We start from the raw sequence: 14,858 nt of genomic DNA, 5'->3' as shown, positions 1-14,858 counted from the left end.
ACAGAATCGAGAGATTTCTAAACAAGTTCAAATCTGATAACCACCCTGTTTTATTGATAAGCTTGGGCTTATAAATGAACTTGTAATTGTAAAATGTCGCATTGTCCCCTAACAGTTACATTGTCATAGTCACAGATGTAGATAACAATATGACGGGGCTCAACATAAGTGGTAGTGCAGTGGCGCTAAACACTAAAAATTGATGTCGAACCACTAAACTTCCAAAAAGGTTATCTTTTGGTGACCGAATTGGGCAACTAAGATTAAACCAGATTGCTGTTTTTTTGCCTTTACCGCAAAGTGTTGGCAGGGTGCATTGCGTTTTTGGATTGTCTGTCTGTCCGTAATCAATTTTATGGACAGTATAACTTAACCATTTGAGATATCCAAATGAAACTGGGCATATGCGTGAGTGGATGAAGCTTGCCTGTCAACTTTTTGGTGCATACGCTCAAAGGTCAGAAGTCAAGGTCAAATTCTTATAATTTCAGTATCTCCCCCCCACCCCACACATCTCTGCAGTGCCCAAAGGTATTTTCATTAAACTTAGTGTATGCATGTGTACTTAGTAGATATTCTCTATGGAAAGTTTTGGGCTATACATGTATGTGCTGCTATATTTGCAGGTACAGCTGAAGTTTCCAGCATCCTGGAAGAAAGAATTTTAGGACACACGCCAAAGGAAAACCTTGAGGAGACGGGTCGTGTTCTGTCAATCGGTGATGGCATTGCTCGTGTGTATGGCCTGAAGAACATTCAGGCTGATGAAATGGTAGAATTCTCCAGTGGCCTGAAGGTTTGTTTTCTAAAGCCCATGAAAGGTTTTAAAGGGGATGGCTAGTAACTGATCAGTGGGAATCAGTGGGAATGCTGGGGGATGATTTTTCAAATTCTTGTGGGATTTATTTAAAGGTAGGGGATACCTTTTACAGACCTCCCAAAATGCAGCAAAACATTCGTCTGTTGAGAATGAGAAGGGCGTTAAGTCATCTTGAACACTATGGGTTTTGTGACAACTTAACGCCCTTATCATTCTCAACCGACGAAATATGAACCTCAGGGGACTTGTTTTGGCCACTGCTGAGAAATTTGGAAGTCAACAGTTATCTACAATTTGAATAATGCACAAAACTCAACTACTCAGTAGTTCTGTGTGTCAGCCACACTCAAGCCTTTTTGTTGCAGTCTTCTGTATCTCTTATCTATAAACACAAATCTAAAAGTATAAGAGCTGATGTAATAACATATAGAGTGTGTGGCAAAGTTTTGATGAACTTTCTTCGCAAAATATACATGATGGACACACATGCAGTGCATGGGTCTGCAAAGGTAGCCTAGTAATGTACTGAAATTTACAGTGAGCCCTGAAAAAAATTCAATTCAAAATCTAATGGTCAATAAAAATGTACTAAATGTTACCTTCCACTTTCAATACTTTATGGGAGTTTCTAAAATGATACTCTCTTCAACTTACAACTCTTCATTTAAGGCATGCAAATGGGATTCCCTACCTTTAAGAGTACATTATATATCTATTGTTGTGTGAAAATTATTTGTTTCAGAACGGTCTTATATTCAAGTAATGTGCAGTTTAACTCTAAAAGGACGGGGGGGGGGGGGGGGGGGGGGGCGGAATCCGCCCCCCCCTCGACGTTGCGCGCTATAATTCTGTAACGCGAGAAGGCCTCGTCGCGAGGCTTCTTGACTTTCTTCGTTCAAGTCTTGCGCGACTTTTGAGACCAAATTTGCAACGTCCGTGCATACTTTTGCGAAGCCACGCCCATTTTTGTAACGGAATGTCACCCCAAAACGGACACAATTTTGTGATTTTGTGTACATTTCCTATGGAAAACAGTGCTCTGTCATGAAAGTCATAAAAACCTGATTATTTTTACAATTATTCACTTTCATTGATTAATTTTGTGCTAATTATGGTAGAAAAGTGGTCAGTGACAATTTCCAATGAAAAAACAGAAAAAACAAAAGTTGAAAAACAAAGAAATACATAAGAAATTCTGAAAACAATAAAATACATAAGAATTGAAATGAGTTTTGGAAGTTTTTGTGATGTACAATTGTTGAATATGCTAAAACAGATTTACAGATCAAAAATTAGACTCTCAATGCTTTTAATTAGGCTGAAATATCATCTTGAGCTTAATTTGCATAATTAATTAATTAAAATTAGAAAGTGATTGTTTCAAAAAATCTTATGACACAATCTTGTAGATTTTGACGCGGGTCTCACGCATGCAAAATTTCATCGCGATCGCACCACCGATGGCCGAGATCTCGGGGCGGGGCGGAATCCACCCCCCCCCCCCCCCCCCCCCGGTCTGAGCATAGCCAAAAAAGCCCGGCCCCTTTAGGGTTAATGCCCAGTCACTGTACAGGCACGCTAACCTGGAAACATTAAACTGCACATTACTTGAATATGAGACCATTCTGAAGCAAACAATTTTCACAAAACAATAATATATAATCAGGGATCTTGCCAGCGTATATCACCCTTGTCGGCGCCGACAAGCGTGCGGTTTGAAGAAACAATTGCCGACAAGGGTAAAACTTGCCAACAAGGCCAAGGGTAACACCACGCGTGAACTTGCTTGACGAGCTAAGTTCGGACCAATTTCTCGCCTTTTTTACTCTTTATTATCTGGCTAGAATTTAGAAAAGAAGCTAGATGTCGACAGGAGCAGCAGTTTACAAGCGCAAAAGTTATCCACGCAGTCACCGCACCGATCACAACAACGCGGCTCAACATAGCGACGTACATGTACTAGCAGCATCGTATACACACCACATCACACACTTGCTCACTCACATGTGCTCTGATTCGGGATCCACACACACATGCACCAGAGAGGTCCACCTCCTGGTTGCATGCACCCAGCCGGCCACAGACAGCCGCCTGTGTGTACGACGATATTATTTTGAGAGGGAGAGAGAGGACGGAAAGAGGGTCGGAGGCCGGCTTAGGAAGGCTGACACGTGCTCGCTTGTTGTCACGCTTGTTGTCGGGTTACGCAAAAACAAACGATATGAAATGCATGCCCCCCTCCGCCAAAGGTTGTATTTTTTTTTTTTTTTTTTTTTTTTTTTTTGCTGCTTTGGTTTGTTTGTTCGTTTATCTGCCTGTCTGTCTCTCTATTCGCAAAATAAATGAACATTTGGGAACAGATTAGGATGAAATTTTCAGGAACAGTTGGTTGGTAAAATGGCGCAAGGAACAGATGATTAAATTTTGATAGTGAGCAGGATTTATAATACCACCGGAATTCACCACCAGGACCCAAGATTTTTAGACTTTGTTTCGTATATTTGAAAGGATTCGTATCAATTCTTTAGGAAGCTGGCCATCGGCAATGGCGCAAAATATTAGATGCGTTCAAAGCATTGCCGCAGAGAGAAAATTAACTCATCTTTCGTTAAAAAAAAAGAAAAAAAATGTGCGATGGAGTAAGCAAATGCAAATTGTTTTTTTTTTGTTTTTTTTTTTTTCAGTTTCAGCGGGTTATTTTTTTTTTCTTTTTATTTAAAAAGCCATGCGTTCCATTTGAGCCTTTCACTTTCCATGGATTTGTAAACGTCATTCGTGAATATTCCATTTTCCTTCTCCGGGCCGACATTTATAGTAATTCTGTCATGATGGTCTTTCAAAGTTCAACGTACGTAATGCTCCACGTGCTTCTGGCGTGGTTTGTTAACAGGTGCGTTAGGGGGCCTTCATGGGCAGAAAATAAATGGATAATCATTCATCAATGTTCCCAGTTCGTTTACATGCTATTTACACGCTGTTTACGACCACTGAAGCAAGGTGGCAGTATACGCACGGCATTCCTTTATCTGACGCCTGGCTTTCGTGGAAATGTCGTGGAAATATCCACAAGCCATGATATCAGGTTTCCCCACTGCCTGTGGTCGTGTTTTTTTTTTTTTTTTTTAATTCTTCATTACGAACATCAATTTGTTCAACTTGAATAGTGTAGATAATTTGCTTCGAGCACGTGTTTTTTTCTTTGTTGTTGTTGTTTTTTTTCATTGCAGCGTCGGTAATATTTTGTTTTGTTCATTGTCCGTGCATGGCAGGGGTTCTTGGGAGGAGAACGATAGGAATGACTGGGGAGAAAATAAACTGAAAGAAGGAAGCATCTTTTGAGCAAGCTGTCTTTGTTTTTCTCTACACCAGCATCAGTGTGTGTCTGTGTTTATTCATTTTTTTTTTAATCATGCTCTTGCTTCAAGGAGCTACGCTTTTCCCGCGTAAAATTAATAATGGATACCGAACTCAGAGGCCCACGTTTTGACGTGAAGACAGATACATTCTTTATCTATTTATAATAATTTTTTCAATTTAAAATAAAGAATGTTTGGTTGTTCAAGTAATGTAAAAAATATTATTTTGACATTTCATGCGCTTAACTGCCGAGCATTTTCTTTTTTTTTTTTCTTTTACGGGAGAGAGCGAAATGTTCTTCTCTTTAGCAATTGACAGCCTACATAGGCATATATACATAAAATCATAATTGTGACGCAGTTTTAATTTTCGTAAACACGTGAATTGTTCTCCTTCCAGATCAGTTCTTGATTTAGTGAAAGTTAACAATGTTTTTCACATTCAGAAAAGCAGTTTGGTTAGCCTGTGTTCAGTTCGCTGCCAATGAAATTTCTAAATAAAGCGATGCCCCAAACGGGTTTACTCTGAGGGTTTGTTCCGAAATAATAATAGAATAATACTACATTCCTTATTATTCTGAAGGTTCGTTAATCGGACAATAATAAAGAAACAATGTCCGTTAATTTCCAAACAAAATCAGTTTTGTTATTTCGAACATTCTGCCAGTGAAATTTCGGAATGAAACAGTAACAGTTTTCTTATTCTGAGGGTTCGTTACTCCGACAGAAAAAAAAAAAATAGTAATGAAATATTACTATTACGAGATTCTATATTCTGAAGGTTCGTTAACCGAAAGATAATAAAGAAAAAAAAAATGTCCGTAAATTTCAAAACGAAATCAGTTGTCATTTCGAACGTTCTGCCAGTGAAATTTCGAAATAAAATGACAGCACAAAACAGCTTGTTTTCGTATTCTAAGGGTCTGTTAATCCGACAGAAATAGCAATGATAAAATAATACATTGTTTATAGATTCTTTATTCTGAAGGTTCGTTAACCGAAAATTAGATAAAGAAAAATGTCCGTAAATTTCAAAACGAAATCAGTGCGTCATTTTGAACGTTTTGCCAGTGAAATTTTGGAATAAAACGACCGCCCAAAAACAGTTGCAGTTTTCTTACTCTGAGGGTTCGTTACTCCGACGGATTAATGATAAAATGATGCTAGATTCTTTATTCTGAAGGTTCGTTAATCCAAAAATGATTGAGAAAAAATGTCCGTTCATTTCACAACGAAATCAGTTTTGTTATTTCGAACGTTCTGCCAGTGAAATTTCGGAATAAAACGACGGCCCCAAAACGGTTACAGTTTTCTTTCACTCTGAAGGTTCGTTACTCCGAAAGAACAATGATGATAAGATTCTTAATTCTGAATGATCGGTAATCGGAAAACGATAAAGAAGAAATGTTCGTTTATTTCCAAACGAAATCAGTTTTGTTATTTCGAACGTTCTGCCAGTATAATTACGGAATAAAACGACGGCCCCAAAACGGTTACAGTTTTCGTTCTCTGAGGGTTCGTTACTCCGAAAGAATAATGGTAAAATAATACTCTACATTTTTAATTCTGAATGATCGTTAATCGACAAATGATAAAAGAGAAAATAATATTCGTTTATATCCAAACAAATCAGTTTTGTTATTTTGAACGTTCTGCCAGTATAATTTCGGAATACAACAACGGCCCCAAAACGGTTACAGTTTTCGTTCTCTGAGGGTTCGTTTTTTGATGTCACGGCCAAACTACCGCAGTATACCCAGAAAGGAAAGTGCAACGATGTCCCGAAAGTTCTCGATCGCTTCTCGCGCATCTACTCGTGCAATAGGCCTACCACGTGGTCGAGCAGACGTGTCTAGACGGCGAGAAAACAAAAACACTACGGGTGTAGTTAGTACACGGCGGCGCGTTGTTGCGATGCAGAGACGGCTAATTATTGCAACATTGAACAGGAAAGGCCTAAAAGAAATCGGAACCTTCACCGTCGGCACCTACTTCTCTTTCATTTATTATTTAGGAACTGCCGCCAACAAAAGGTATGGAGTTTCTGCATTGTTTCTGTCAGAATATGCCCCTCACAACGTTCATTACATCTCCGTGAAAATGTCGCATTTAGTGGCATTTTAGCGGCGATTTATCTGTGTTGTATTGAGCATTAGCGAAGGCTTCCTCCCGTACCCACCCCCAGAACAGCGCGAAAACTTGCCGACAAGCATGAAGAAATTCCTGGCGAGAACCCTGATAATGTACTCTTAAATGAATCCCAAAAGGATTGGAACAATCATCCCCCAGCATTCCCACTGATTCCCACTGATCAGTTACTAGCCATCCGCTTTAAGGTTTTCTCACATGCCTGTGAAGCAAACTTTGAGCATAAGTGTTATGCTCGTACTCAAGTTTGCGCTAACAACTAAGGAGAAACAAAGTCATGCTTTTGCTGCAGATGTTGAGGGCACATCAGCTGAGTAAAAAACATTAAGATTTGATTGTGAGTGTTGTGAGTATTTTTATAAAACCCTGATGACTGGACAGCCCTATGAAGGAAAAGAATAATAAAAGTGAATTGATTTTCTTACATTCTATAGTTATCCACTGTATAGGCTGATTGCTAATATATTTTCCTATTGAGGAGGTGGGGTTGGCAGTATCCATTCTCGTAGTTTCTGACAATATGCAACAACTTTGCACAAGTTGATCATGGTGAGACTAAGAAAGATGCATGAACTGGGCGATATTCGACTTCTGCTTGCACAGAGGAATAATACAAGCTGAGCTGTGCATGTACATTGAAACATTTTATTTTTATCAACTTAGCCAATTATTTGATGTATGTGCCATTGACTTCTGAGGAGTTGACTGCACATTGCAAAACTGAGCTTTTACTCTTTCAATTGTGTGTTGTTGTTTTTTATTTCAGGGTATGGCCTTGAACTTGGAACCTGACAATGTTGGTGTTGTGGTGTTTGGTAATGACAAGCTCATCAAGGAAGGTGATGTTGTCAAGAGGACAGGAGCCATTGTTGATGTCCCAGTAGGAGAATCGCTTCTTGGAAGAGTAGTGGATGCCCTGGGGACACCCATTGATGGCAAGGTAAGATATCATACAAAGAAACTTGCCACTTAAAAGGATTAATGCTTTCAAGGAAAACTTTGATTATTCCTCTTGTGGATTTTGTCAAGATACAATCAGCATAAACCTACCTCTTATTCCTTTGTTACCTGTGATTGGAATATTAGTGCGGCTGATGCCTTGTATACAAAAGCCCCAAATTGCCCAAATATATATATTTTTTCATGTCTCAATAAATGTGTTGATATGCTTGTATTGTAGTATGCAAGTGATGCAAGATATTTTGTCATACTAACTCAGCCTTCTTTGCAGGTTGTCTCTGGGGTTTGGCCTAAAGCTCAAATAACTTCTGCAAATCACCTTGTTAGTATTATGCCAACCACTTTTGCAGGGACCAATCGAGACAACGCGTGCCCGTGTTGGTGTCAAAGCCCCAGGCATCATTCCCCGAATCTCAGTGAGAGAGCCCATGCAAACTGGAATCAAGGCTGTGGACAGTCTGGTGCCCATTGGCAGAGGACAGCGTGAACTCATCATTGGTGACAGACAAACTGGGTGAGCTGTCCATTGCCTGATACCGTTGAAATGATATCTCTTCTGTCTTGGCATATTCTTGAAACACATTATCCTTTGCTGAATTCAAGTGCAATATCAGAAATGATAATTCGGTTTAAGAATACACACTGCCTGGACAAAAGTTCATTATTCTTTATGTGTATTGTTACGACCAAAATCACTCTGAGAATGATCGCACAAAAGAAACAATCAACTAATGTTCAGGCGGTTTATTAACAGTGATATTATGGGTACAGACTCGTAATCAGCTTTCACATCAGTACAATAATGATCAATAGAAACAATTACAAATCGGTAATAGAATCACTTACATATTATGTTATCAAGTAGTCCTTTGAAAATGTTCAGATACGATGTTCGATGCACCGATGAATGATCCTTGACGCACCGATGAATGATTCCTCCGACGTAACTCCAAAGGCACAGGTTGCATTAATCCACAGTATAAATCCGGGGTAAAAATCCAGGATATACGTCCACAGCGAAACGTGCAGAATCCACAGGAAACGGGCAGAATCCAAATGTTGTGACGACCACGTCCAGTTGATGCGTTGAATGATGATTCACTTTATAATGTCCAGCAAGGAATCCAGCCAGTCACAGCTTTGCCGTAATAATGTCCGTTGACACTAAAATATGGAGTCTATATCCAACGTAGGCAAATTAATTCTCTGCAGGCAAAAATGTCTCCCAGGCCTTATCTCCACAAACACAGTTTGTATAGCAGGTCAGCAGGTAACACAGGACTGACTATAACAAGTCGCTTCAGAGCCAAAAGTGACGTAACTCTCAGAGCAGAGGTGTTGGGTTCTCTGCCTACTGCAGAATTTCTCCAGCTTATATACTATCCATTCACCCCTTTCTAGTACATTCTGTAATTTTCTCCAACCTGGGGCCACATACCTGAACATAGTAGTTTTTTTTCACTTTCATTTTTCATCTGTGGTTCTTTATTCTGAGATGCAATCATACACACAACAAATTTTTACAGTTAGTGACTGTTACAATTTTATACATAGTTCTCATTTTTTAGTATGTGATATGTTTTATTTGTCTTACTATCAGGAAAACTGCTGTGGCTATTGACACCATCATCAACCAGAAGAAATTCAATGATGCTGCAGATGAGAAGGCCAAGCTGTATTGCATCTACGTTGCCATTGGACAGAAGAGATCCACTGTGGCACAGATTGTCAAGAGATTGCAGGATTCTGGTAGGGAGGTTTGGCTTTTCTCAGAACAAAGCAACAAGTTTTTGACTGTATCTCCTGGTTTTTGTGTACAGGAGGATGCTTCGTATTCAGCAGTGTTGCGCCACCACCTATTACATTTGTGTGCGCAATGCTAGTCACATTTCATAATGGTTGTAATTCAAAATTTGGTATGGAGGTGTATCATTAAAAGTGCTTTGTGAAAACACGCCCTAGCTTGTTCCGTCTGTACGCATGGACGTTGAATTTTGAGGGTCTGCTTGTTTGTGCTGTGCTAAACCTATTTATCAAAGAATTTGTTTCAAGCTTTGTACATAAGTCTATCATAATTGAATCTGAATCCTCTGAATTATTGGTGCTGCTGCCCTTAATGCATGCCCTTACAGGGTCAAAGGCCACCACCGTGCTATTGTGCTGTACCATCCACATTTCTTACTAGATTTGTAGCTCACCTGAGCCCAAGGCTAAAGTGAGCTATTGCGATCGCTCTTTGTCCGTCTGTCATGCGTAAACTTTTTACATTTTCGTTCTGCATTCTTGAGAGTGCATGGTCAAATTGGGTGATTTCCAAATGGGCATGGTTGGCGGGGGGGGGGGGGGGGGGGGGGGGGGATGGGGTACTGGAGCACAATGCCCAAAGGGGGGAGGTTCTCGTGTTAGTCAAAACTTTAATGAATCTGCATCTTTGTGAAATGTAGACCCATAGGCCCGAATTCACGAAGGTGGTACAAATGAAACCATGGTCTCAACCATGGACAAAAACCATGGAGCGCCAAGTGTCGCATGGAAAATTTCGTTACAAGATCAGTCATTTCGTCGGTGAAATGATTATTTTGTAACGAAATGACAACATTTTGTAACTAAATGAACTTTCGTCCACGAAATGATAATTTCACTATCGAAACGGTCATTTTGTCGACGAAAATGACCAATCTTGTAACGAAATATTCCGTGCAACACTTGGCGCTCCATGGTTTTTGTCCATGGTTTAAACCATGGTTTAATTTGTACCACCTTCGTGAATTCGGGCCATACTGTTTCAGGTAATGGTGCTTCCTGTGTTCCACCTTTAGGGTTTGTGGACATGGTTTCCCATTGTCATACTTTCTCAGGCTTTTTGCTGCCTTGATAACTCCAAAATATCTTGTTCACCAGTGTATTGCATACCTTAACATATTTTGACATTAAAAGTCAGTCATGCCCTCCTTCATTAGAAATTTGCATTTTCAAGGAGAAAAATGACAGTCAAAATTCAAGCAACTGCTTTTTCTCCCATCCGCTAAGGAAGGTGTAACTTGGATCATACTTTACGGATGTACAGTATTCATGTGCGTGATAGCTAAGTGGCGATACTGTACGCTTTTTCCTTTACAGATGCACTGAGGTACTCCATCATTGTCTCTGCTACTGCTTCTGATGCTGCCCCTCTGCAGTTCTTGGCCCCCTACTCTGGATGTGCCATGGGCGAGTACTTCAGAGACAATGGCAAGCATGCACTCATCATCTATGATGATCTTTCCAAGCAGGTTAGTTGTGGCTCAACATAAATACACAAGTGACCAGAACAGAAAGTAGATGCTGTTGTATGGATTATAAATGTGTAGTCATTGTCTGTGGTGGTATGAATTTTTTTAGAGCAAATATTGAGAATGTGTTCCAATAATATTGCTGTCCTGGAAGAGAGATATTTGTGTGCTACATGATTCATACAAAGCGAAGCTGTCTTTGATAGTGGTAGGGGGAGGTTTACTCCAAGGACTGTAAGTTTGACTTATATTCAGCTGTTTCACATCACATACAGAGATCATTTCTCTCATTACTGTTTCTCCTCATAAGGCTGTTGCATATCGTCAGATGTCACTACTGCTACGTCGTCCTCCTGGTCGTGAGGCCTACCCTGGAGATGTCTTCTACCTCCACTCCCGTCTGCTGGAGAGAGCTGCCAAGATGAACCCTGACTTTGGCGGTGGTTCCCTCACTGCTCTGCCGGTCATTGAGACCCAGGCTGGTGATGTGTCTGCCTACATCCCCACCAATGTGATCTCCATCACTGATGGACAGGTAACTCATTTATGTCCGTGTAGGGACACTCTTGCCACATTTTAAATGGAAGATGCATCTGTAATGAATTCATCCTATTCAGCATGACACATAAAAATTGGGAAAGCTATCGCAATTTCATTTACGTATAATTCAGCTATATCTTGGTTGTCTTCTTAACCCTATCTCTGTCACATAGACCAAGCCCGAGTGCTCGGACATTTTGCAGTGCGCAGACATGGGATTGTTGATGGCCAGTTCTGATTGTTATGATTTACATTAATGTGTCATGTTATACATCATTTGAAAGCTTATGGTCTAAACTTTCATATTACGTAATAATCTGAGTGAGGGCGCCCTCAAATTTTAAGTAGGATGCCCTCCTATGTCACATAATTATCTTTGCAGACTTACTTCTACATGTTACCACCTCATTTTCTCACACAACATGCTCTTGCATCCCAAAAAGGTCTACACAAATGTTGTAGAGAATTTATTCAGCTTTCAGATGATGTGATTTTTTTCATCAGTAGCATTAGTACTTTTCATTTTATGAACAAAAGTGTGTGGCAAGTACAACCTACAGTTCACACTTTTTGCATAATTTCTGATTTTATGAATGAAATGTTGGCCTGAAAGTAGATAAAGCGTGCTTATATCTAGTCAGGATGAAAATATTAATTGAATTATATGCCTTTTACTTGTAATTTAGATTATTCATGTCCTATAATATTGCCATTAATGATAAGATAATCTAACGGTAAAAATTGTCACTGAAAATACTCAGTCTTCAGAATGTCCATTCCTGTCGAGTATGCTAGACTTTATTTTGCACTCTCATTGAAACAGAATTGAACTATCACTGTAGTCATTTGCTTTATGATAAACCTACATTGAACATAAGTTTCATAAAGTAACGGTTTATTAGATAATAATGATCAACTGTCAAACATACCTCAGCTTCGAGACCGAGACTGTGCAGCTTCAGGTAGGAGGCTACTGTAACCTTATTGCTCCTAGCACCCTGCCCTGCTAGCCCCGGCTAACTAGAGACCCATTGCACCGCTGTTAGTGCTGAGTAAACTGTTGCAACTGCTGCACTGAATGTGCAGTGTTTATCAATTCTACAGATCATTTATGAGACCGATATTACTGGAACTATACCCCTTCACAGAGTTTAAAGATGTTGAAATCCCTATTCTGAATGTTTTCCCTTCATATTTTACTATTTTGGCTTAGATAGAATAGATGAAAATTGACCCATGTGTACGATCTTTCCATCGCACACGGTGATTTCTGTTACAGTCCCATGACATGCAGATTCGTGTAAGTTCTCCACACAAGAAACCTGTGGCAAAACTGTGCACAATACATTGCAGTCTGAATTGAAATAAACATGGGCGGGGCCACCACAATTTCTTGGACTTTGAGAATGCTTCTCTGATTGGTTGAAGATGGGGAAGCTTTTTTCGCACTGGATATCGTTTCCTTACACTGTCAGCCAGTCACAAATGAGTTAATAGAACAGTAGTGCCATAGCCTTTGAAGTGATCTGTCAATCAAAATAGGGCCGGTTAAATCGGCCGAAGTATTTACATGGCAGGTTTTGGGCCGACTTAATCGGCCCATGACACAGATAGGGTTAAAGACGCATTGTCCAAGTTTTTTTGAGGCCTCAAGGAGTAAATTGACATTGTCATCTATTTCCTTACAATGCAGGATCAGATTTTCTTAAACTTTATGAAGGTTATTTTCAGGGGTAAGAGATATACTTGTTAAAATGAGTCCTGGGGTATTTCATGAAGAATTTTGTCAGATATTGCTTCTGACAAAATCCTTGCATTTGATTGGGTGAGAGCAAATTTGTCTGACAAATTGGTCAGACAAAATGTTTCATGAAATGCTTCCCAGTAGTCGTCATTGGTGCTCAACTTGTACTATATGGAAATCTTGTTATAATGAGGACCTAAAACCATGACAATTCTTACATTGGGTTTCTCACTATATTTGTATTAAAAAACAAAGAAATACTGTTGAAACGTGCAGAATCACCGTGTAATGGCAGGGTTTTGTTATATCTGACCTCTTTATAAACGAGTTTCTCCTGTACCATAATATCATATGTGTATATCATATATGCCTCTTTTCTCAGTTCACACTTTCCCAGAGTGTCTGATTTCTTTCTGTTATTTAGATAGGTTAGGAGAGTCCATTTGAATTGAGTTATACATCATTTTAAAGCTTAGAGTCTGCTCTTTCAGAATGTGCCCTTCATGAAAAATCCATGTCTGGCAACTTTTTGTTGGTTTTGAGATGCACGGTCACATATGATGAAATGTGTTGACATGGTGACACTGGAACAAATCCTTTTCAACTTTTGTGCTGAAGTGTTGATAATATTTGACATTGCAATAAATGTTACGTACACATTGTGATGGTGGCCAACTTCACACATTAACAAGTCGCTTTAACAGAGCTGCCAACCGTTCCGAAAAATTCGTATTTGTTATGAAAAATCGAAGGGAATACGAAAATACGAAAACGTCCTTAGAAAGTACGAATTCACAGTGGGGAAAAATAATGGGTAAAAAAAATGGCAAACCGAAACGCACGTCGCATGTGCCATGTTATCTGTACTCAGCTGGGATATCGATGCAACGCGTACGCACCGTATGTGGAAAGCGCTGAATAGAAAAGTGTGCGCACACGCATATCGCTGATTGCGTACTGTGTACACCGAACAGAACTTCGCGCGCGTGAATCCCTGCCGCTTACGGTCCCTGGATGTTTACATGGATCGCCGTGGTATCCCCATGTGTGGCCGGCTGGGGAGCGTGAGTATACTGCAGTAGCTACACACTGTAGCAAGCTGCCACTACAGTACCCTATTTCGTTTTGAGGCGGGGTAGAAAGCGTTCCGTTGTGCAATGTCTGCTTCTTTTTCTCTTCTTCTTCATCCGCTTGTTCCTTGCCTCCCAAGTACGAAATGATTTTAGAGTGTTGTGTGTTTTTTTGATAACGTTATTGCATCATTTTCTGCAAGGAAGAGGCGAGTTTCTGTTCGTGTATTGATGTGCACTGCAGTATGTGCAGGTGAAAAGCGTTCGAACTTTTCTTTCCCGAGTATCGTGGAAACTCGATGTATTTCTAGGCCTATTAAAGGAGATCTCATATAACAGAATACTTATAACAAACAGTTTTCCGGTCAAAATGAATTAATTTCCTTTGTTTTGTATCGTTTATTGACTTGATCCCAAGGATCTCGTCGCAATACCAAGTTTCCACTGTGTACATTGTATTTATTTTCGCGTAGCTTTCGGTGCTGCAAACTTTTGCTAGGGCCTAAGCTTACTACTGAACTTCGTTTTATTTCTGTCGTTTCTCACACCTCGTTTGGTACGATTTCTTCCATTTTATATCACTTTATCCGTTCCCTTTATACTTTGAAGTATTTAAACGTAATTCTCTTAAGTGTCTCGCACTGTTATTTTCGTAATGGCGATTTCTCCACTTCGCTGCAATACTTTTTCGAATCGAAGCGACGGAGTTTGATCCCAGCCGCTTCGATGTGCTGTTTGTTGTATTTTCCAAATGTTTGTTTTGTTGGGAGTGTGATACTTTGTATTTGTTATTTATTTTCCTAGGTATTTATCTCGAGGGATTATGCGTGTTTCTTAATGTTGATAGGAAAAGGCTAAAATGATCTTGAGTGATGTCTGATGGTGATGAAATCTATGCTGGTGACTGGTGTAAAAAGACGGCTTCCTGTGAATGCTGAGCGTACGTGA

General features: G+C 39.8%; 1 protein-coding gene across 1 annotated transcript in view; it reads left to right on the top strand.

Annotated features, from left to right (window-relative positions):
* Positions 1-14,858, top strand: part of LOC140230877 (ATP synthase subunit alpha, mitochondrial-like) — a 32,263-nt gene that overhangs the window by 10,269 nt on the left and 7,136 nt on the right. The window contains exons 3-8 of the mRNA XM_072311023.1: positions 627-796; positions 7,091-7,264; positions 7,635-7,798; positions 8,885-9,033; positions 10,405-10,556; positions 10,867-11,091. Coding sequence (XP_072167124.1) covers positions 627-796; positions 7,091-7,264; positions 7,635-7,798; positions 8,885-9,033; positions 10,405-10,556; positions 10,867-11,091 — 1,034 coding nt within the window. The remainder of the gene's footprint in view (positions 1-626; positions 797-7,090; positions 7,265-7,634; positions 7,799-8,884; positions 9,034-10,404; positions 10,557-10,866; positions 11,092-14,858) is intronic.

Source organism: Diadema setosum, chromosome 7 (genome assembly GCF_964275005.1).
Source record: "Diadema setosum chromosome 7, eeDiaSeto1, whole genome shotgun sequence".
Taxonomy (NCBI): Eukaryota; Metazoa; Echinodermata; class Echinoidea; order Diadematoida; family Diadematidae; genus Diadema; species Diadema setosum.
This window is presented reverse-complemented; position numbering and strand designations above follow the sequence as displayed.